Below are 24708 nucleotides of genomic sequence, written 5' to 3'. Positions count from 1 at the left end.
TTCTAAAAGTTGTATAGTTACTCCTTGGCTCACAAGGTTGCACAGCTCCATGCTCTCCAACATTTGTCTGATGAAAATAGGGACGTCCTAAGGAAAAGCTGGGCATTCCAGGATCAAATCACAAAACCAGGGTGGCTTCTGTAAATTCGGGACTGTCCCTGGAAAATAGGGCCACTTGGAGGATCTGTGCTTAGCGGGAATCGGAGATTAAAAGGGAGATCGGAGGGAGACCCCATCCTTTGCCATTTGCAGGTGGAAACACTGAGCATGGGAAACTGCCTTATAGCTAGTGAGGCCATCAGTCCACCTAGCTCAGTATTGGTAAGACGGATCGCACCAGCCCAGCTCTCCAAGTATGGAGTATGGAGAATTCTCAGCCCTACCTGCAGATACTGAGGATTGAACCTGTGACCTTTCGCATGCAAGGAAGATGTTCTGCCATTGAGCAATTCCCCCTGCAATACAAGCTGAAGAGTCTCCGAATACATCATGCCAGATACTTCCTTCCCTAGCCCATCTTCCTGTTGCTTCCACTTGAAAATGCTATCAACATTAAGCTAGAAGGAAATACCAAATATATATTTAGTGGCTGACCTCAACTCTGAGGGTTTATTCACGTTAGCTTTGGGAAAAAGTAACATTTGCCACAGCTTGGCATTCGGATCGTTGCATTTTCAGAACAAGGGAGCGAGGAGGATGGGGGGGGAACCTTGTTGATGGGATAGGGGGGCAGAAATCATTTGTCCTCATGTCTGCCTATGGAGACAGGCAACCTATGAAGATAAGTAGAGATAAACTGGGGAGTTGCAAATGAAATCAGTACAAGGCTTACCTTGGGCAAAGGGCATCAAAGCCCACTGCAAAAACTTTGTTCTCCTAAACTTTGTGTTCCGTTACTACTTCGCCACCACTTGTTCAGACATGTCCCTGCCACAGTAACAGTGGCAGGCATTTTGCTCCCCACCTGCCCCACACTTTCCTTTATCAGCAGGTTTTTTTTGGGGGGGGTGTCCATTAGGCACTAATGGCCCACCCCCAAACCCTCACTTTAAACATCTATTGCAAATCAAGTAAACATATCTAGCATTGTGCCACAACAGCAGAATTCATACCGAGCCAACAAACAGATAAAGCTTTCCTTCTCTCTGAGAGTAAGCCATGTTTATATTCCCTGCATGGGAGGAACGATTTACATCAGCCTTTTAACTTGGCAAGGGATGGGCACTTTCCAAGAAAGCATTTCTCATGTTAATAGCCTCAAGAGTACAGTTATGGGCAGCTGTGGTGCCAGGCCAAGAAATTTTGCTGCTGAGTCAAGAAGCAAGACTCTGTACGTGTTCCCCACGCAGCAGGAGTCACCAACCTTTTTAGACTTGTGGGCACATTTGGATTCTTGAGAGAGTGCTGTGGGCACCACCCCCTCTGGTCATTTCCCCCCTGTGCCCCCCTGCATCAGCTAGAGACAGGGGTCTACGCAGTGTTTTTCTGGTGGTGGTAATCACCAGTATGGTACACCATCACATCTAATTTTTTTTGCTGCCAATGGCAGCCATTTTGTCCCAGTCTCCACAGCACTTTTATGAAGATATGAGTACTAGCACCTCATTTTTTAAACAAACAAACAAAAAAGCACTGAGTATATATGAGGACACAAACTTCTGTTTCACAAGGGATCTGTGTAAACATCAAGGGCCAATAGAAATCTGAGCTTTACAAAGCATATACAGCTTAGGCCCAGGCTATCTGCAGGACTGCAGTGCAATGCCATTCTCTGGCCAAGTTATGTGTACAAAAATGCACACACAGTTTTCAAACGTAATCCATTCCAGAAGACAGTTCGACTTCCAAAATGTTCGAAAACCAAAAACTGAAAGCAGAAGCCTCAGTACAATAGGGAAACTCAAAACTGAAGCCACATGGCATGTTTGGCTTCCGAAGATGGTTCGAAAACCAAAGCAGTTACTTCCGGGTTTTCGGCATTCGGAAGTTGAAATGTTCGACTTCCGAGACATTCAAAAACCAAGGTTCCACTGTACTGTAAACTATACATAAAATGCATTGTTTTAGGGGAAATTGCCTTGCAGAAGTATGTATCATAATCAACATTGCATAAAAACACATGCATATTAAGGAAATTTGCTTTAAAATGCAAATGAATTATCATAAGGCCTTTAAAAAGTAATAATAACTGCAAACCAGCTTGGAAACATGGAAAGCTGGAACTTAAAAAGAGTGGGGGGTGGGGAATGAGAAGCCAAAATTGACAGATTCATCCACTCTTAGTCTTGAGCCAACCTAAGCAAAACAAAAACAAAAGCAGGTGTTTGGGGCTTTTTTAATAAAACAAGCACATTTTATTAGTAATTAATTTCCTTTTTAAGATTTCCACAAAGTTGTCATTAGGCAGTTCCATTTTCAGTCTTGCCATAAAAATACATTAAAAGCATTCAATTAAAAGTTATCTTTAGCCTTCAGGTGTATCAGTTTAAAAGGTTTTACAAACACAAACGAAATAAGAAAAGAAGTAGCTGGTGACAGTGACAGGCAAGAGTTGAAATAAATGCTTCAAAAGAAGACCTTTATTTGAACATCCTGGTATAGCTTCCAGCTTCCTCCCACATATTGTCCAAAGAGTTATTCTTCCCCAGTACCTTAGTGGGGAGGTGCTGTCCATCATTATCGATTGGCGTTGACCCAGTGGTATCTGTCTACTCGTGGACCAGTGAAGGTGGATGACGGCCGACAGACTTTGTAGCCCTTGCACTGAAGGCAGCATGTACTGGTGGGATGCTGGTGGGATCCATCAGGTACATGAAGCTTTCGCCGAGGATACTGGGACCATAGCTGAAATGGCTCATGGCACTGAGATTAAATCAAGAGGGAGGGCCAGGAGTGGGGAGGGGTTTTGGAGAGAGAAGGTATATTTTGTGCTTGTGTATAGTCTGAAATAGCACAACAACTGAATCCAGCCCTACTGTGAAGTTGAACTGAATCAAGAAATTCAATCCTACTATAGCAGGCATCCCCAAACTCGGCCCTCCAGATGTTTTTGGACTACAACTTCCATCATCCCTAGCTAACAGGACCAGTGGTCAGGGTTGATGGGAATTGTAGTCCCAAAACTTGGCGGGTGAGTTTGGGGGTGCCTGCTGTAGTAGGATTGAATTTCTTGACCGCGTGACCTAGTGACATGGCAACTGGGCAAGTTCTTAAATACACGACTATCCTTGTCTCATTTTATCCCATTCCTGCAGCAGTCTTAAGCTCTTTTGCCAGACATAATTTCTTTGCCATCAACAACCTTCTCCCCCAGGCTGCTAGATGGGAACCTGGTCATCAGCTCTGCAGAGACCAGCTCTTCCCAAACACTTTCCGTTCAAGCTGGTCATCCTAAGAACTTTGTAGCTTTAAGAACTGGTGCCCACACTTGTTTGTTTTCTTCCTCCATTCCCATCCCCCTTCCCTTATACAGCGGTACCTTGGGCTACAAACACCTCAGGTTACAAATACCACTGGTTACAGACTCTGCTAACCCAGAAGTAGTACCTCAGGATGAGAACAGAAATCGTGGTTTTAGGTTAAGAACGGACCTCTGGAACAAATTAGGATTGTAACCAGAGGTACCACTGTATGTTAGTCCCCTGCAAGAACCATCTTGTTCAATCATCATCATTTGTGGGCAATTGCACACAACAGCAGGGATCATTCAATTTGAACCTTGAGGGTTAATTCTTTTAGTGTTAAGTCAACTACACAAGAGGGGGGAAGGGGGGAGGTTTTCCTTAGCAACCAGGGTGAATGGCAAGATATTTAGTGACATAGCTCATGCTCTTATTGGCTGTGTAGTTCCAAGGTAGTTTCCTCTGTACGTTTTGTTTAGTGTCTCCCTGCTATGTACGAGGCCTGAACTAAGAAAGACAATGCATATGTTTAATGAAGCTTTCCTCAGTAAATTGTTATCGGGATGTCTTTCATCTCTGGGTTTCATCTGTGTTGTTTAAGTTATTTGCTAACTTGGTTTGGATGCGAAAAGTCCTAGGTTTAATCCCTGCCATCTCTAGGTAGCCCTGAGACACACCTGCCTGAAACCCTGGAGAGCAGCTACCAGTCAGTGTAGGCATTACTGAGCTAGATGGGCCAAGGGCCTGATTCGGTATAAGACAGTTTCGTATGGAAACCATTCTAGGAGCCCATTGGTTCCAGGAACCATCTATATTTTAAAATGGTCTCAGTCTGGCCACTTCCCTGCTATTCCCCCTTTAATATGCGTTTAACAGGTTTGTTCCATTCCATATACAGTGGTACCTCGGGTTAAGAACTTAATTCGTTCCGGAGGTCCGTTCTTAACCTGAAACTGTTCTTAACCTGAGGTACCACTTTAGCTAATGGGGCCTCCCACTGCCGCCATGCTGACAGAGCACAATTTCTGTTCTCATCCTGAAGCAAAGTTCTTAACCCAAGGTACTATTTCTGGGTTAGCGGAGTCTGTAACCTGAAGCATCTGTAACCCGAGGTACCACTGTATATGTTCTTTAAAACTGTAGGGCAGGGATGGGAAACATTTTTCAGCCTTAAGTCTGGATCAAGAACTGGCCTACAGGTGAGCAGAACAGCTTGTCTTGAAAGGGGCTCACTGTCCATGCTAATCAGCTGACAGCAAGCCCCGCCTTCTCTGTCTGCAGGTTCCCCTTTGAATTCAAATGGGTGTGTGCTTACGAGTTCTGCTCACCAAAATTAATAGGTGCAGCTGATTTAGGTGCATTACTTCCAGCAGGTCTACTCTGAGCAGAACTTGGCTGGAAAGAACCCAAACAGCACCTTAAAAGGCACATGTCCCCCCTCTGCAGTCCCACAAAGGTGTCTGCCAAGAAACAGCACCCGCTTGCGGGTCAGGATTATTTCAAAGGGCATTCAGCGCTGGCGCATGCCGCGAGTGAAGCCCCTTGCCAAGGAACCACCGTAAGTTCCCTTTCAGCTCCCAGCTGTTCCTTTGCAGTTGCATCTTTACCCGCCCTCTACCCCTGATGTCGCACGTGGTGGTAAGTGGATGTGGCTTGCAGGCAGGGAAACAGCCTCACAGGCCAAATGAGGCTGCCTCAGTGGAAGAGGTGGAAAGCTGAGCTCACTCCATCAGCTCTGCTGTGACAGGTCCATCAGGCCTCCTCTCTCCCCTCCATCACCCGGGGGCAGCTAGTCCATCACACCGCCATATTGGGAGAGATGAGAAGCTCATTCCATCAGCTTTGCTGAAGGACCAGCTTCACCAGGAAAAAAAAACCCGAGCTGGTCGTTATGATAACAACTGCTTAAGAATTGGTGTCAGAGTTTGATTTCCCCCCTCTCCTTGCTTGCCATGTTTTCTTTTATTTTAGAATGTCACAGGCTGGGATTGTCTTGTTTCAATTGTACGTTGTCACTCTGAAGGCCTTTTTGGCAGAAAAGCAGGGCACAAACACTCTAAATCAGTGTTCCAGCTGTTGTTGGACTACAGCTCCCATCATCCCTAGCTAGCAGGACCAGTGGTCAGGAATGATGGGAATCGTAGTCCAAAAACAACTAGCTTGGGAAATCCTGCTCTAAAAAAGAAATAAACAAGGAGCTCCGCTGAGACTAATTAAGCTTGCAGGATGGAGGTTCCCCCTAGACAGGCACGCCAAGAAACCCAGCCAGATGGGTATGGTATAAATAATAAAATTATTATTATCATTATTATCCACTGTGCCCCAGTCAGTCCTAGCAGCAAAAGCATTGAGAGAAAGCTACTCACTACTCATCCATGGCGAGCTGCTCTCTCACCTGGTAGACGCTGTTTGGGTTGCTCACAGTGGGGATGTTTTGGGGCTCGACAGTGGCACCCTCCTCATCAGAGCAGATGCTGGAGGGGCAGTCCAGGGCCTCTGCCTTATCCACAGCCTGCCTGATGAGCTGAGGGACATCGTGGTCCTTTTTGTCCTCTTCAAAGTGAGCCACTGTAAAAGGCTGGTTATTCTCCCCATATCTAGACATAGAGAAGGAAAGAGAGAAGGTCAAGGCTCACCAAGCAGTTATAGGCAGAGAAGCCAAAACATCTTCCTTATGGGATTCATCCAGTCCACGTTTGCATGGGATGGCTCCAATTGCAGGCTAAAAAAGGTAAAGGGACCCCTGACCATTAGGTCCAGTCATGACCGACTCTGGGGTTGTGGCGCTCATCTTGCTTTATTGGCCGAGGGAGCCGGTGTACAGCTTCCGGGTCATGTGGCCAGCATGACTAAGCCGCTTCTGGTGAACCAGAGCAGCGCACGGAAATGCCATTTACCTTCCCGCTGGAGTGGTACCTATTTATCTACTTGCACTTTGACGTGCTTTCGAACTGCTAGATTGGCAGGAGCAGGGACTGAGCAACGGGCGCTCACCCCATCACGGGGATTCGAACCGCCGACCTTCTGATCGGCAAGTCCTAGGCTCTGTGGTTTAACCCACAGTGCCACCCGCATCCCCAATTTCAGGCTACATCAATACTAAAGGTGGAGTCCTAGCATTGATTGGCAGCCAGAGCATTCAAAGTGTTAGCCTATGGGGCTAAATTGGAAGGGATTTAGACTGAGAACTGGTATAAAAGAAGAAAGCATATGCTTGTTAAGGGGAGTGCATTCTTGATAAGAATCGGTTCCATAGTCCTAGCTAACTAACGAGCTGGAGAAACAAGGAAGCCACGCTTGACCTCTGTTCTCAGAAGAGACCCAGATAAAAGTGTGAGAAGATAGGCATACATGAAAGAGGATGCAATTTTACACACATCACTTTGACTTCAAGGGATACATCAACAGAGGTGGAACATGGAGGGGGGCACGCAAAGGGGCCATGGCTCTGGGTGTATGATTTTGAGAGGGCGCAATGAGGTGCCCCCACAACAGGATCCCTCACCCCACCTCCTTCTCCTCATGGCCAGGGGAGGGAAGCCTGTGTGTGCTCTGTCCTTGGATCATCCAAAAAAGAGGGGGCAGGCCCCACCAGCACCCACCCAGGAGTGCATTGATAATAGCACCGTGCCACTCCTCTGCTGGGCTCTGGCGTGTGAGGGAGCTGCAGAGGCAGCATCCTTGGTGACGGCCCAGCACTGCCGGGCTACCCTTTCCCCACCCTGGGCACCAGCAACCTGTCCTATGCCACTGTACAGAGATCCAAGGACAGAGACAGTCTAGGAATATGGAGGTCTCCCACTCCATCTGTCTTAACCTCCTGTAGACCAATCTAAGCAAGCCAAGTTGCAGCTCAGCTTCCAACACAAAGTACTTCAGCTTATTTGTTTTCTATCTAGTAGTGATCCTTACAATAGCCCTATAAGTAGGGCCATCTCTTCCTTGAAGTAGAATGAGGCAACCACCTCAGCAGGCCCTTGGTGCTGGGTTGCAGCAGCCATCCCCAGCTATTTCGTCTAAGCTTTCCACTCCATCCATTCCCCTTTGTTGTCTGAGGCTCTCTTAGCCCCTCTCGACTAACCTGGCACCCTGGCATGCCGAGGGACAGTGTTCCATCGTCATTGCTGAGGAAATATTTCAAATGTTAATCCAGTTAACTTCTGTATGTGGAATGAGGAGGACACGTGACTTTCACCTCAGGTGGGAAAATGTCCTGGGCCAGGCTTTCCTGAGGTGGAGGCCCCATTCTAGACAGGGGGAGCTTTTGGCCCTCCAGATGTGGCTGAACTACAATTCCCATCAGCCTCAGCACATATGGCCAATGGCCAGGGATAATGGGAATTGTACTTTGGCCACCAATCAGAAGGTTGGCGGTTTGAATCCCCGCAACAGAGTGAGCTCCCGTTGCTCGGTCCCTGCTCCTGCCAACCTAGCAGTTTGAAAGCACGTCAAAGTGCAAGTAGATAAATAGGTACCGCTCCAGCGGGAAGGTAAATGGCATTTCCGTGCGCTGCTCTGGTTCGCCAGAAGCGGCTTTGTCATGCTGGCCACATGACCTGGAAGCTGTACGCCGGCTCCCTCGGCTAATAAAGTGAGATGAGAACTGCAACCCCAGAGTTGGCCACGACTGGACGTAATGGTCAGGGGTCCCTTTACCTTTTTACCTTTAGTTTGGCCACATCTGGAGGGCCAAATGTTTTCTATACCTTAGCAATGTTGCTGCATCAGCCTTCAGAATCCCATTATCAAAGGCAGATCTAAGGGAAAGCAATCAGTTCGGTCGCACTGGGTGTGGAGCTTTTGGGGCCCCCACAGCAGGCACCACAACTATGAATCCAATGGAAAGCGAGAGGTGGGAGGGCTGATGGATTTTAGTGTCGCCCAGAGCACCAATGAAATTTGAGGTGCCAGGGTCTGCCACTCCCCAAATCACATTACAGTGGTACCTCAAGTTAAGTACTTAATTCGTTCCGGAGGTCCGTACTTAACCTGAAACTGTTCTTAACCTGAAGCACCACTTTAGCTAATGGGGCCTCCTGCTGCTGCCGCACCGCCGGAGCCTAATTTCTTTTCATATCCTGAAGCAAAGTTCTTAACCTGAAGCACTATTTCTGGCTTAGCGGAGTGTGTAACCTGAAGCGTATGTAACCTGAAGCGTATGTAACCCGAGGTACCTCTGTATATCTGCAAAAGTAGGGTTTAAAGCAAGGAGGAAACAGCTGTGCCAAGAAGGAGAGGCATCAAAGCAGGCAAGGACCAAGGACTCTGCCAGCCAGCAAGTATAAAAGACAAACACAGAGAACCCCAGATGCCTTGAGCAGGGACTACATTCCACCTCCTTCTTTGCTTTGTGATACATCGCACAGTCCTGCGCTCAAGGCTTAGCAGTTGGCCAGACTGTCGCTCAGTGATAGATCATCTGCTCTGCGTGCAGAAGGTCCAGGTACAACCCCCAGCACCAACAGATTCTGTTTGGAACTTTGGGGAACCTTTAGCCAAGGTATTGAGATGGATTGGGCAATGGACAGAAGGCAATTTTCTTATCCAAAGAAGTCCCGCTCCATCAACTCTTTTTAGTAAGGCCCTTCAAACACACCAAGAGCTCACCTGCAGCATACATCAAACGGGTCGACCCAAATGGTCATCTCCTTTGGTAATCCAAGGCTGCTGAAGTCGACGTTGCTCTCCAAACATGCCCGCTCCAGCAGAGGGTCTCTTGGGTTGAACTGGTTTATCCTTATACACCTGGACAAGCAGAAGAGAATAGAAGAGGTACCCTGGGTGGCCCATTGTACCTCCTCTTCTATAGTCCACACACTACAATAATATCAACTTAGCACTGAGGACACAAGTGCTGTGCAATCCACCCAAAGTAGCCCAAATTAGGGAAGGCTGCAGTGGCTCATGATTCCCATTATGCAACGGGAACAGGCTGCACATCCATCCCTTGGCACCTGCTGTGCATATTTTACCTGGGGGGGGGGGAGATGGCACAACTTTTTTGGTGCAAAAGACAGCCATGACCCAAGGCTTATATGGTCCCAGCTCATACACCAGACAAAAGCAGGATGGCACCAATTCAGTACATAAAATGCTAATGATTATCTGCTTGTGATAGCATAGAGGTGATCTCTTTCATGGTGGCATCCGTGTTACAGGATGCACACCCTGCTGAAATACAAGATGCCTCTTCTGTATTGGCATGCCGTGGGCTTTCAAAGACACACCTGTTTACACACACATCCCCTGAGTCTCTGAACCCAAGTCTTAATTACTATGATGTTTTCATGGGGTTATTTTACTGTGCATTTATGGATCTTTGTATTTTAATGCTTGTGTGATTGGTTTTTATACCTGTAAACGGCTTGGAAGACTATTTCGGCATTGAGCAGCACATAAATTATAAATAGCAATACTGCTAGCGCTGTTGTCAAGCCAGAATAATATACACCTAGGCATTCTTTGTTGAGAGTTTCAATGCAAACAGGTTGACACATCCCTGAATATTCAGTTACTTGACATCAGGTGCTTGGGTTCGTGATTTGGCACCTGCTTTTGACTGCCAAACATTTCATATTTGACAGCTTGTAAGACTTCCTCTCTCTTGACACCTGGCAGGCATCAAATATCATCAAAGTCCAATACATAGGTTTAGAGGCAGAATTTCATATTTGAGGTGTTGCATGTCTAAGTGTGAAAATTTCAGGATGTTTTGACTCTGTGTGTTTGTGTGTGTGTGTGTGTGTGTGTGTGTGTGTGTGTACACCCTAGCCTTACAATCTTCGGGCAGTATTCAATCACATACTGGCAAATTCAGGTTGTGCAGTTATAGCTGATTTGGAGGTCTTGCACAACAAACTCACCTCCCCTAAAAGATCAGGGGGTTTATTCCCCATAAAGAAATTGATAGGGGGAATGCAGTCAGAAGTGTGGGATAATATTTGCTTGGTGTGATGTCATCTAACTTCCCCTCAAACAAATTATTTATTCCTATTCTTATTTATTAAATTTGTATAGATCTCAGGACGGTTCACAAATTTGAATGAATGCTCAGCAGGTTGTCTGCAAGCACCCCAGGTATTGTGTTTTCAGTTGAACACCATCTCAGAGAGATCCCCTAAGCAACACAGAGAGAGTGCAAAGCCATACTTCAAAGATGCTGCTGGAGTTATGAAGCCCTAGAGAAATTACATAGGCTGGTAGGGCAGACAGGACCATTAGGGCAGACAGGACTCTGCCCCACCAATCTCAGTTTCCCTCAACCAGCCCCCACATGCTTGCCTTCTCACTTACAGCTCATCCAGGGAATGGCACTGCTTGTCAGCTTCCTCCTCCCTGAGTCTCAGCATTGCCCTTGCAGGACTTAGCAGAGAGAGGGAGGATGGGCACAAAACCTGAAATTAGGGGCTCTGCTTGTCATGGGCTCTAGTGCCACCTACTGTTGGGGCTCCCTGCCTTCTGCCCTACCAATCACAATGAGCACCAGCCACCATTGGAGACATGCAAGCCCCCCATTTTGCACAAGAGCTAGGCAAGGGATGCTTGGAGGTCGCATAGGGGCTACTCACCTAAAGGCTTGCCCTTTTGAAGGCTTGTCTGGGTACCAGTGGCTCTTGTACATCTCAAACATAGCTGCCATCAACTTGGACGCAAACTTCTCCATTTGCTGCTTAGTCAGCACGTTGTGCTTCTTCACTAAGCGTGTGATGAAGAAGACGGTGGCAGCTATTTCATCCTTCATGTCTAGATAAGCCTCTGGACTGAAAGTACAGCTGGAGAAAAAGGAAATGGGGGAGACGTGAGTTCTGATGACACATTTAAGGGTCTCCTTGTCAACAGTCATTATTTCCTTGCCATCATGCGAGGCTTCCACCTTTTTGAAGAAGCCCTTTCATCAACCAACCAGGTTGTGGCTTCTTCCACTGAAAAATGGGTGCTACAAGTTCATACAATATACAATGCAAGTGTTCATACAATGCAAGTGTTTCCCACTTTGCTTGCAATCTCTTTGTTTTCTCCCCGCAGTGCCACACCCCATTAAATTTAGACACTTTCACAGCCATTTTGTACAGTGGGCCAATTCTCTTTTCTGGGAGTCGTGGGTAACGGTTTACTCCTCACTCTAATGTGATCATTATACATAGTAACAGTACTTCAACCCTGGGTGCATGGGAAAGAATAACACACAAAATAAAGCCTTCAGGAACAGATGCTGTCAGAGGAGAACAGCCAAACCTCTAGCTATATTTGGTATTGATTCATCATTATTTATATATAAATATATAATTTATTTATACCCCGCCCTCCCCAGCCAAGGCCAGGATCAGGGCGGCTAACAAGCAATAATAAAAACAAGTTGAATGGATAAAAGTTTAAAACAAGATTAAAATACAGCATTAAAATATTGAAACATTAAAACATTAAAATGCAGCCTCATCACAGGAGGAGAAAGGAAAAAGAAAGAGGGGGAGGGAATCAAACTGGCTCCAAGCCAAAGGCCAGGCGGAACAACTCTGTCTTACAGGCCCTGCAGAAAGAAATCAGGTGCTGCAGGGCCCTGGTCTCAAGAGACAGAGTGTTCCACCAAGCCGGAGCCAGTGTTGAAAAGGTCCTGGCTCTGGTTGAAGCTAATCTAACTTCCTTAGGGCCCGGGACCACTAGGGTGCTGCTATTTATGGACCTTGAGGCTCTCCGTGGGGCATACCGGGAGAGGCGGTCCTGTAGGTACGAGGGTCCTAAGCCTTTATCCCACCTTTTCCCTCCAAGAAGCTCAAGGTGGCATGCATAGGTGTCCCTGCCCTCATTAATTCTCACAACAACCCTGTGAGGTAGGTTTGGGTGAGTTGCAGTGACATGCCCAAGGTCACCCAGGGACCTTCACAGCTAAGGAGGGGTTTGAACCTTGCTCTCACAGGTGCTAGTCTGACACTTTAAGCCAAACTTTTTGTATTGGGGATACACTTTTTCAACATGCATCATTTTGTGACACGGTAATTCAGATTTATTAACAAACTGGGGGTTAAACTAACCCCTTTCCAGCCCCAGAAGGAGTGTGGGGAGCATTCACTCAACACACCTACCCCCTGCAGCCAACACACTAATGCGTCACAACACACAGTTTGCAAAGCTCTGCTTTAAGCACTGTCCTACTCTAGCCAAATGTAATTCTAATGCAAGCCTCAATACTCACCAACTTCACTCTCAGAGGAAAGAGACTCCAGTAAGAAAGAAGGGGAGAAGCTATTAAACTTTGAGGCCAGTTCAATAGCTGTAGTGCTTTGTCTTTTTGCTCTTACAGCTTCCCCTCTTAACCACCTGCAGCTCTTTTGCTAGCTAAACAACTACTGCTACCTTCCTTCTGACTTATATAAGCAGGACTTAGAGTAGCTAAGGTTGGCTTTCAAAGGAGGTGTGTGTGCATAAAGCAAGGATAGGGCCTGTTTCTGAAGAAATCTCCATCTCAGGTCCTGATACCTCAAAACCCTCTCTCTTGAGAGGCTTGTGAGGAAGCAGAATTATTTTTCCACATGCAACCCAATCATATTGTGTGCATTGACTCAGAAGCAAGCCTGGCTGAATCCAGGAGGACTTGCTCCCAAGTAAGTGCACATTGGATTGCAGTTTTTAGGATTCTGCCCCCCTCCCCCTGATCATGTTCCTGTGACTTTAACAGCAGCCTGACATGCAGAAATTAAAGAGGCAATGTTCTTCCTGGTATGGATATATCAGCATTGGGAAAAGCTTCCAGTCTCAGCTTCTGCGTGTTCAGGGCCTCTCCAGAGATTTTATATTCTGCTTTCTGCTCATGATCTCACTGTTTGCACTTGGATGAGTTTCAGGGAGGACATACTACCTTTTAATTTTTGCTATTAGTGCATGTGCTGCAACTTCCTGCTGAAATCATGTACCTTTTCATAAGGCAAATGTTCCAGGTCCCCCTTCCACTTCCGCTTTTGTTGAGCTGCAGCTCAGGAGTGCCCCTCTGGATAGCAATAATTCAGTAACAACGGAGAAGCATCACAGAACAAGAAATAAAGCAGGGTGTGGTGGGATTATAAGGTAATTTTAAAAAATTGGGAAATGATATACAACGAATTGAAGAAAATGTTCCATTTAACATTTGTTTAAAAACCCGAGGCATTTTTGTTGGGGATTGTAGGGAAAGACCTGCCAAAAAAGTTGGAAAACATCTTCATGTATGCGACAACGGCCGTGAGAGTTTTGGTAGCACAAGGTTGGAAGACTGAAGAAACTCCAACTAAAGAATCATGGCAAGAAAAATTGATGGACTATGCAGACCTGGGAAAACTGACATATAAGCTACGGGACAAGGATAACTGTGACTTTAAGGTTGAATGGGAACCCTTTACAAAGTATCTGAAGACGCAACAAAGCGAACTGGACTCTTTGGCAGGTTTTGAATAAACATTCACAAACTTTTTATTGGTAATAATCAGCTAAATAGTTTGAGGATCTATACAACTTTGTAACATGCAGAAACAGCATTTTTAGAGAAATCAAAGACTGGAACTGAGGGAAGTCGGGGGGTGGGGTGGGTGGGTTCTGTGTGGGAGGGGGAGGAAAAATGGGAGGGGGAAACAACTATGATATGTTTTTGGATAATATGTCTTGTTATAATTTTGAATTTAAAAAAATTAAAAAAAAGAAATAAAGCAGGGTGATGTGTGCAGATGGTCCAGTATAAATCTACGGTACCAGCTATGCTCTATAACTGTGTCAATGGCATGTTACAGAAATATACCTGCAAAGAACCTCACCTATCCGGTGGGTCCCTCTGACAAGTCACCCCCACTGTGTTCAAGGGAACTTTTTAAATTTTCCTTCTTTTTATTTAACCCATGAGATTTATACACTATACCACTGTTATAAAACCTAAGCCCTAGGATCTCAGCCTTCTTCAGATGCTCCTTTCATTCAGTATACCTGAAGGAGTGTCTCCACCCCCATCGTTCTGCCCGGACACTGAGGTCCAGCGCCGAGGGCCTTCTGGCGGTTCCCTCACTGCGAGAAGCCAAGTTACAGGGAACCAGGCAGAGGGCCTTTTCGGTAGTGGTGCCCGCCCTGTGGAATGCCCTCCCTTCAGATGTCAAAGAAATAAACAACTATCTAATGTTTAGACGACATCTGAAGGCAGCCCTGTTTAGGGAAGTTTTTAATGACTGATATTTTATTATATTTTTAATCTTGGTTGGAAGCTGCCCAGAGTGGCTGGGGAAACCCAGCCAGATGGGCGAGGTATAAATAATAAATTTATTATTATTATTACAGTGGTACCTCTGGTTGAGTACTTAATTCGTTCCAGAGGTCCGTTCTTAACCTGAAACTGTTCTTAACCTGAAGCACCACTTTAGCTAATGGGGCCTCCCGCTGCTGCCCCACAGCCGGAGCACAATTTCTGTTCTCATCCTGAAGCAAAGTTCTTAACCTGAGGTAATATTTCTGGGTTAGCAGAGTCTGTAACCTGAAGCGTATGTAACCCGAGGTACCACTGTATTATTATTATTATTATTATTATTATGCATATTAGGCTTACAGGATCAGAGGCCATTTAAAAAAAAAGCCATGGAAATTCTTCTACAGCAACGTTTCTGTAGAAAGATGCCCCGAGTTGGACATTTGCATGTGTTACAGTGGTCAAGAAGAGAGAAAGAGAGAGAACTCCTATCCTTTTAATATTTGTGCAGGGTAGGCCATTTCAGCAGGTGTAGCTCTGCTCATGAAATTCACAGCTGTTGAAATCTCCTTGTCTGCACACCTATTAAAGGGGCAGGAGGGCCTTGTCTTCTTTTGAGGGAGTCAAAGAGTTGTGGCCAGTGCGATATAGCTGCCCTCCCAGGGCCGGATTGGTGCCACCGATCCGTGTGTCTGTTAAGGCAAATGGAGCACTGACCCATCAGCTTGGCCAGCCTGCACTTAAAAGTGCACTGCCAGTTGGCTTTCCCCGCCATGGTCTCTGTGTTGCTGTTTGTAGAACCCAGCAGAGAAGAGGTTGGCCCCAGCACTAGGCTGAGTTGACTCTGCATGTCATTGGTTCTGGAACCACCTGGCGTGGGTCTCCCTGGCATTGGCCCTGCCAGGACCCATCTGCACCAGCAGCAACTGCTGTCAGCACAACCCTGGTCTCACCATTGCTTGGCCCTATTCTGGTAAGTTTCAGCAACATCAGTGTTGGGAAGCTGGTGATGAGTAGACCCACTGAAATTAATGTCATTCATATATATATAGTTTTCATTTTTCTACATTTCAAAATACAGTGGTACCTCGGTTTACATACGCTTCAGGTTACAGACGTTTCAGGTTACAGACTCCGCTAACCCAGAAATAGTACCTCAGGTTAAGAACTTTGCTTCAGGATGAGAACAGAAATCGTGCTCCGGTGGCGCAGCTGCAACAGGAGGCCCCATTAGCTAAAGTGGTGCTTCAGGTTAAGAACAGTTTCAGGTTAAGAACGCATCTCCAGAACAAATTAAGTTCTTAAACCAAGGTACCACTGTAAGCATTTTATAAACTTTAAAATATCCAGTGACTTCCCTTCTTCTCCTTCCATGGTTCATGGTACTTATCATACTTTCCTGCATATTTTGCTATGACCATTCAAATCAATTTCCCACTTTTACATCAATCGAATATTGTTTACTCTGTTGAATTTATCTGCAATTATCATCAAAATGGCATTGTGATCGGATAATGTCTTTGTTGTATCTCAACCTTTTTGACCCTAGTTATTAGTTCTTTTGAGGCCCAAAGAAGATCTTTTCTACTTGAAGAATTATTAGCGTTTGAGGAAAAAAGTGAATTTGCATTCTAATGGAGGCTTAACACGCCATAAATCAATTAAATCAAAATTGGACACCATGTCAAAAAAAAACACAATTTTTGGGGGGGTAATTTCCCTTCTTTTGAATCTGTTTTCCAAATAGTTCTGTCTAGATCGAGGGAAACAACCCCATTAAAGGGCCCTGAGCTAATTACGCCTGTTAGTTTCAATGAGTCTACTCTGCTGCTGTTTCCAAGAGTCACTTTTTTCTTAGTGGTGATCCTAAGGGGTTTTAACATTGGTGGGGGAGACAGAAGTTAAAAGGAAGAAATCTAATGGAGGGGCAACAGGAGGGACACTTCACCTGTTGCACATCTGCCTGCCAATGCTGGCAAATCCTGTATAATGGTGTCTCTTCCACACAGCTAAATTTTAGTACACAAAAGTCAGGGACAGAGTGAACTAAGAAAGCTCCACCTCCTGAGGGTGGTATTTTCTCTGTATTTATTTCCTTCTTCAATCTCCGGGTGAGGAGACAGGAGAGGGAACAGCATAGGTTTGAGGACAGCATAGTTTCTTCAGCTGTCAGGAGCTTTTGCCCAAGCCTGACTGTCATTGCAAGAAGCTATAATCAAATGTATTTTGTATCCCACAGAAGGGGCATCAAGCTGCTTGCTGAAACAGGTTCACCTTTTCCTGCTCTACACTTTGGAGAACTACCCTGGGCTGCTGGCTGGCTAGCGAAGCCGTAAATAAACCGTTTGGAGTCTCCCTGGTGACGAAGGACACACAGTGCTGCTGGAGACTCACGGGGCATTCCTTGAATCCAGAGAGGCGTGGAGGATAAGGCTTTCAATGGCTGCTACCCCCAATAGCTGCGTGCTTCCTCCTGAATTGGAGGAGGCATGCTTCCGAATGCCCTCGTTGGTGGGGACCACAAGTGGGAGGGGTCATTGTGCTCGGGTCCTCTTTGTCAGCTTCCCATTGTGAGACCAGGGCGCTGCTAGCAGAACAAGCCCTGCTCCGTTTTGTCCAATCCAAAAGAGCATCAGACCGATTCATGTGCGATAAGGCTGTCAATAGCTATGCTTTGCTTCCACAGTCACAGACAGCAATGCTTCTGTGCTGGAAGCCCCAGGAAGGGAGAGGGGACTTGTGTCCAGGTCCTGCTTTTGGGTTCATTTGGTTGACCACTGTGAGAACAGGATGCTGGACTAGATGGGCCATTGGCCTGATCCAGCAGGCTCTTCTGGTGTCCTTAGGCTAACCATGTTCTTTGTAGCCCACAAGGCATACTACTTGCCCTGGATGTCAAATGCTGTTTTTGTTTAATTTGCAATTTATTTGGGCACTTTTGTACAATGACGTGGTTCAGGTGGTTCCTCTCTCTACTGACCCCTTAAGCCTATTTTGCACCCGTCTTTCAATTTCTCTCATCTAGACACTGGTCTCTTTGCATAGTTGTTGGCTATGTGCTAAGTCTCTAAGGACTTGTTTTCAAGTGACATGAGAGCTGATGGAGAGTTCTTTCACAACAACAAACCTGCTTTCCAGAAAAGGCCAGACATTTGCTCCTAAGGAAAGTGACCGGAAAATGCCCTGGGAAATGCGGGATAGTACTTGCTTTGCTGCAGCAGTTTCTAACCTTTCCACAAACAAATCAGAAAAAATGCTCAAGAAGTAGCTGGTGTCAGGCACTTCCAGACTGGTGCTGCTTTCGGGTAGTGTTCAGTCACAACTTGGCAAATTTGGGCTGTGTGATTAAATTTGGTGCTCTTGCAAATGCAAACCTGCTTCCCTTGAAGACTGGACCTTATGTGTTAAACATTTCAGGGTTTGATGCATCAATGTCTAACCTCCCCAAAACCAATCAATAAACAGGCCTTCCAGGGCGAGAGAACTTGCATTGCAGTACAGTGGTACCTTGGTTCTCAAACATAATCCATTCCGGGAGTCTTTTCGACTACCAAAACCATTTGAAAACCAAGGCGCGGCTTCCAATTGGCTGCAGGAGCTTCCTGCACTCAAGCGGAAGCCACACTGGACGTTTGGCTTCTAAGAAATGTTCGCAAACCAGAATGCTTACTTCCGGGTTTGCAGTGTTTGGGAGCCGATTTGTTTGGCAACTAAGCCGTTCAGAAACCAAGGTTTTGACTGTATTGAGTTGAACTGTGGAGTAGAGGTAAGCTGCAGACATTAATGTTTTTACACTGTGCATCCCTTTTCTCATGACTTTGGAGGTTACTCGGTGAAGAACTCCAGGGAGTCACTTCCAGATCTTCTGGAAGTTTGTGGGTTTTTTGCAGTTTCTCATGACATTCCTATGTGTGCTCTTTCTAAACATCAGCCAACCTTATGTAAAATCCGAGTAAAGGTCTCCATCCTTATCCAAAGGTTTTGGATGGGGTCCCAACCTCAGCCCATGCATTCCTACTTGAATTAAATAATGGGTCTCCCTGCTCTCTGGGCAAGCCCAGGCATGCCGAAAGGGGGGGGGGAGTCATCCATCAGTTCTCTAGCAACTGCAGGCCTAATCTGGAGCAAACATTGCTCTCCTAAATGCATTCTGAAGATGGTGGTTGCAAATTCTGCAGGGACTTCTTGGAGTAAAAGCATCTGGAGCTCTCCTGCACACCCTATGGAAAAGACCCCTTGTCGAAATCTTATTTCTGTCTGGCCTTAGATGTTCTAGAAACCTGAAAGGTGCATCACTTTTGTATGGAAGAAAAATCCTCATGTGTGTGTAGATGAAGATGAGGCAGAGCGTGAGAGACTGATTCATTCCTGGAGGTAAGTTGGGGGTGTACGGGACAGGAAGGGCTTTTCAGAGAATTGCGTTCAGGGGAGTGAGGTGCCACAAGCACTAAGTTTTCATTCTGAACCCAAGTAGCACCCGCCTTCTGTGGAGTCATGGCTATCCAAATGAGTGAACAACTCTTAATTTATTTACAACTATATTGCACCTTTTCTCCAAGGAGCCCGAGGTGGCATGCATGATTCTCCTCCTCCCTATTTTATCCTCACAACAATCCTGCGAGGTAGGTTAGGCTGAAAGACAGTGAGTGGGTCGCGGTTGCCCAGTGAACCTCATGACTGACTATGTCTCCCACTTTTGAGCATGGGCCACAACCTGTGCCAATGTCCCCATACCCCCTGCAGTACAAATATTGTACTGTTTGTCAAATTTGATATGGGGGTGGGGCAATTCCTGCCCCCCCCCCCTTCATGAAAGGGTCTGGTACTCAGCTCTGCAGAGCAAGGCCTATATTTTCATGGAAGAGTCCTTTGCTGAAGAGGCTCGCCGATCTTTCAGACAAGTCTAAACTTAATTCTCTTCTCTTAAGCAAAGATCACAAGACGACCTGGCTGGTAGCCAGATTCTGCACCCAGATTTGTAGACACAGATCATCCTCTAGAATAAAATAACTTACTAGGGAAATGCTGAAGTCGTCCATTGGGGAGCCTCAGGATCAATTTTTATGGTAGCCCAAATCTCAGTTGTACGGGTGTATATATATATCTCAATTTTAACTCATGAGCTATTGCTGCAATCTGCTTTGATTGTATATTTTATCTTTATGAACGCTGTTTTTATTGTGTTATGCGAGCTGGTCTTTGACAGTAATAAATTATCTTGATCTTGATCGTCATGGAAGAGACAACCTGAGGCATTTTCCTGTCTATGGCAAAGGACAAGGTGGTGCTCACCTCCCCATTCCATGTATAAAAAACTGACCAGCCTTGCAGTTGATTCTGTCTTCAACACTGTCTCCCACTGCACCTGAGAGCAACAGGCTAGTGCAAAGGATGCACACAGTGTGCTGTCTTCCAATATACCTCAATGATACTCCCTGCCCACCCCACTATGCCTGCCACCAAAGGTGGCCACAAGTCTCTGCCTAATGATAGGGCCAGCTGTTTTAAAGGCATAGGTGCTGATGCTGCTTCCTGGTCTGGCCACGTTCTTTATAAATGACTTGGATGAAGGAATTGAGGGAATGCTCATCCAATTTGCAGATCACACCAAACTGGGAGGGGTAGCTAATGCCGCAGGGGACAGAATCAGAATTCAAAATTACCTTAACAGAACTGGGCCTAACGAAATGAATTTCAATAGGGACAAATGTAAGGTTCTGCACTTAGGCAGGAAGGACCAGATGCACAAATATAAGATGGGGGGAAACCTGGCTTACTAGCAGTACTTGTGAAAAGGATCTAGGGGTCTTGGTGGACCACAAGCTTAACGTGAGTCAACAGTGTGATGCAGCAGCAAAAAAGATAATGCCATTCTAGGCTGCATTAACAGAAGTATAGTGTCCACATCAAGGGAAGGAATAGTACCACTCTATTCTGCCTTGGTCAGATCACATCTAGAATACTGTGTCCAATTCTGGGTGCCAGAATTTAAGAAGGATGTTGACAAGCTGGAATGTGTGCAGAGGAGGGCAACCAAGATGATCAAGGGTCTGGAAACCAAGCCTTACGAGGAGTGCTTGAAGGAGCTGAGTATGTTTAGCCTGGAAAAGAGGAGATTGAGAGGAGATAGGATAGCCATCTTCAAATATCTGAAGAGCTGTCACATGGAAGAGGAAACAAACTTGTTTTCTCCTATCTGTTTTCTCCTATCTGTATCTGAAGAAGTGTGCATGCACACGAAAGCTCATACCAAGAACTGACTTAGTTGGTCTTTAAGGTGCTACTAGAAGGAATTTGTTTTGTTTTGACTATGGCAGACCAACACGGCTACCTATCTGTAATTGTTTTCTCCTGTTCTGGGGAGTAGAACTCAAAGCAATGGCTTCAAGTTACAAGAAATGAGATTCTGACTAAACATACAGAAAAACTTTCTGACAGTAAGAGCTGTTTGACAGTGGAACAGACTCCCACGAGAGATGGGGGACTCTCCTTCCTTGGAGGTTTTTAAGCAGAGGTTGGATGGCCACCTGTCATGGATGCTATAGCTGATATTCCTGCATTGTAGGGGGTGGACTAGATGCCCCTTGGGTTCCTTCCAACTCTTATGATTCTTTGACCCATGGAAACGTTGCACAATGCAACCACCACAATAGCAAAGTCAATCCACTCCCTTCAGAGAGCTGATTTGTAATCACACCTGCGCCACACCTGAGCATCCATGACTACAGAGTATACACAAACGTTGGGCCTGGGACTGCCCCATGTCTTGTTTGAGGCCAGTCTGGTGCAAAGGCTGTTGAGAGAGCAGGGACGAAACAGGTGGGATCTATTTCTTATGGGGCATTTTATTTCGATCAGAATCAAACTTTGCCCTCTTGTGCAAAAGATTCCTGAATTGCAGGGGGTTGGACTAGATGGCCCTCCAACTCTTCAATTCTGTGATTCGGGTTTAGAAATTGATAGATTGAGGTGGGCAGGTTAGTTTTCAGGTTGATCTTTGCTTTCTTTATTTTTTTCCACCAAAAGAAGTCCCTCTTTCATCAACAGGATTTGCAGCTTTAAGAAACTAAAATGCAGGTTAAGGAGGAGATTATCCATTAGGGAAAAGAAATTCAAAGGCGTTGTTGATTTCCCCGCTTCCTAGCTCAAGTTTTGAACCGATTCCAGGCTGTTGTAATTAATTATAAAGTTGGCGGGATTACTGCAAGGTAAGCTTCTTACAGGCAAATGCTACAGTTTCTTTTATGTAACTTGTACCAGAGGAGATGTATTGGATATAGGTACTATGTTCAGAGGCAAATGAGACTTTTGAGATATATCAGGAATGTTTGATTTCCCACCCACCCGGCCTTATTCCTGATGCTGATGCAGCTAATTTGTCTCTGGTAGAGGTCTACAAGGGATTGGACTACGGCCAATATGTGGTGGTACAGAGGATCAGGTGCAGGATCATAGCTCAGTGGTACAGCAGCTGCCCTGTCTGCAGTGTGGTTCCAGGTTCAATTTCCTGGCATCTCCAAGTAGGGCTAGGGAAGATTCCTGCTTGAAACCCCAGAGAGCCACTGCCAGTCAGAGTAGACAATATTGAGCTACATGGACCAATGGTCTGATTTGGTATAAGGCAGCTCTCTATGTTCCCTGCTCTATGTGGTGTAGTGGTTAAGAGCGGTGGACTCGTAATCTGGTGAACCGGGTTCGCTTCCCCGCTCCTCCACATGCAGCTGCTGGGTGACCTTGGGCCAGGCACACTTCTCTGAAGTCTCTCAGCCCCACTCACCTCACAGAGTGTTTGTTGTGGGGGAGGAAGGGAAAGGAGAATGTTAGCCGCTTTGAGACTCCTTAGGGTAGTGATAAAGCGGGATATCAACTCCAAACTACTCTTCTTCTTCTTCTTCTTCTTCTTCTTCTTCTTCTTCTTCTTCTTCTTCTTGTGTTCCTTGTTTAGGCAAGCAACACTCAGCATTGCTGAGCCCCCTGATACCTTGCATGCTCGGAGGGGAGAGGTGCTTGTTTCCTGAGGCTGGAAAAGAGTGGAAGCTAGGCACTGCCCCACCCAATACAACACTGCCACCAAATGATGCGTCCCTTTTACCCATCCCTAAGGGCACCATTGGGCTGGGGCTAGATTTGCCCCCTGCAAATCTCCAAGATTGTGGCCCCATAAGAGTGAATGGGAGCCAAAGAAAAATCCTGTTTCTCTCCATAGACCCCCAACGCTTCTTCAGGTTTGTTTCTCAGCCACACTAAAGCATGAGGGAACTCTGGGGCCTGCTACAGTGAGGGGTCACAACCAGGTGTACTCCATGCTGAGGAAAAGACCCATGCCTACCTATAGTCTCTCTCTCTCTCTCTCTCTCTCTCTGTGTGTGTGTGTGTGTGTGTGTGTGTAGAGGTAGTCATGCAAAAAGACCAAAATAAAAATAAAAATTGTGAAGGGCACTGCACCATTCTCTCTGACCACCAGAACACTATCCAGTCACCTCTAGCTTTTGAGAGTTTACCAGGTATTGCTTTCAGACTTTCAAGGCGCTTTGTGGCCATCTTAGACTAGAAACTTGCTTTTTTTTTAAAAAAAGGGGGGGGAACGAGGATTCACAGCAGATTGAATTCTGCTTTCATTACCTAACTTTTTGCCAGCTGGAAAATGAGAACACACACAGCCCTGGCACAGCATGCAAAATACAGTGCACTTTATTATTTCAAAGCAAAGGAACGAGCGAATGGGAGGTGTAATTGCTGGAAACGTTTTGTCTTTTTCAGGCTCGGATGCTGCAGAAGTAGCATTTGGTTTGTAGGCAGTGTAGTTAGCTGATTGTATCCGTTTTCCTAAGCAATCACTAGCTTCACTGTTATCAAAACAAGGCGCAGAATTCCCCCAATGGCAGACCTCACCAGTGCTGCAGAAAACATCCGGAAAGCTGGTTCTCGGCTTGAACCCAAAGAATTGCTATCTGTCTCTGTTCATAATATCCTGTTTCTTCGTAGAAGCCACCAGCTCACCAGCAAGCAAGACAAAGGGGCTTTTAAGAGATGATGCTGACTCAAGGAAGTACGCTGGATGGTTGCCAAGAATCTGTGTTGCTTCGTGACCCGCAACATTAGGAACACACTGGCAGCCTTGTTACGATTTTAGCACTGGTTGGGCATGATCCTGTCACAGCAGAATTTGACCAGGGTTGAATGGGATGGGGTGGAGGGATCAGAGCCCTGGGATCAGGAGAAATAAAGTACCAGGGGTGAAGTGGGAGAGAGAAGCAGACAGAGGCCAAGTGCCAGAGTCTAAGGCAGGCAAAAAAGGCTAGGTTCCCAAAGCAGCCGTGTGCCTGAGGAGGCGGAAGCTGCCAAATAATTCTCCACAGGAAGGAAGAGCATATGGGACATGCCATTTATAGAGCATGGTGGAGCTACATTGGTTCTCTGGGTCACCTGACTGGGTACTGATGGAGTCTGTGGGTGAAGTTTCGTAAGGCTGCTCAGGGGTCACCTCTGGATAACACAGTCAGACGCTCCTTCCGCCTAAATGGTGTAGGAAGCAAGACCTTGGCATCCTAGTTTGAGGGACCTAGCCTTTCACAGCCTTCGCCAACCTGGTGCCCTCGACTGCAACCCCCGAAAGCCCCAGCCAGCACACTGGCACCAGGTTGACAAAGACTGCCTTACAAATCCAGTGTTAGTGGTCACCTGGCCTGAATTTGCTGCTGGAGGACAGATATCCTGCAACCGTAGTATATTTAAGGGCTCGTCTTCCTATTATGCTACATAAACCACAGTGTAGGGGAGCTCACTCTGCATACGCAACTCCTTTTAATATTCCCCACTTCTTGTGTCTTTCGCCTTTATCACAAGAGGAGAGAGCAGTGATCATAGGAACCTGGTTAGCATGGAATGCTCTCTTTGCAATTAAGAGTTGACAGAAGTCAAGTTGTACGTGGTTGCATCTATCTGATTCTAGCTTTTGTCCATATGCAATGCTCAAAATCATTACCGATCACACATTTGGGAACACTGAAGGCTCCTCCATCCTTTCAGCCAGCCCTGATTTTTTTCCACCATCAAAACCAATGTACAGTATTGGTTTTGAAATGGAGCATGAATTACTATGCTTTGGTCTTT

General features: G+C 46.1%; 1 protein-coding gene across 1 annotated transcript; it reads right to left on the bottom strand.

Annotated features, from left to right (window-relative positions):
* Positions 1-1028: 1028 nt before the first annotated feature.
* BTG4 (BTG anti-proliferation factor 4) lies at positions 1029-18936 on the bottom strand. The gene is made up of 5 exons (XM_081843208.1): positions 18892-18936; positions 10970-11173; positions 9009-9146; positions 5797-5998; positions 1029-2862 (listed from the first exon to the last, which is right to left on the bottom strand). The coding sequence occupies exons 2-5, from the start codon at positions 11140-11142 to the stop codon at positions 2677-2679; spliced, it is 699 nt and encodes a 232-aa protein (XP_081699334.1). The 5' UTR covers positions 11143-11173; positions 18892-18936; the 3' UTR covers positions 1029-2676.
* Positions 18937-24708: the final 5772 nt, after the last annotated feature.

Source organism: Podarcis erhardii (genome assembly GCF_964252035.2).
Source record: "Podarcis erhardii genome assembly, chromosome: 16".
NCBI lineage: Eukaryota > Metazoa > Chordata > Lepidosauria > Squamata > Lacertidae > Podarcis > Podarcis erhardii.
The sequence above is the reverse complement of the archived record's forward strand: the minus strand, read 5'-3'. Positions and strand labels throughout refer to the sequence as shown.

Excerpts from the sequence above, each read along its gene's own strand:
- BTG4 (XM_081843208.1), bottom strand. The coding sequence starts at position 11,142 with ATGAAGGATGAAATAGCTGCCACCGTCTTCTTCATCACACGCTTAGTG. Across the intron at positions 5,999-9,008 it reads CCGTTTGATGTATGCTGCAG|ATATGGGGAGAATAACCAGC; the intron begins GTGAGCTCTTGG and ends CTCTATGTCTAG. Across the intron at positions 2,863-5,796 it reads ACCCAAACAGCGTCTACCAG|TGCCATGAGCCATTTCAGCT; the intron begins GTGAGAGAGCAG and ends ATTTAATCTCAG.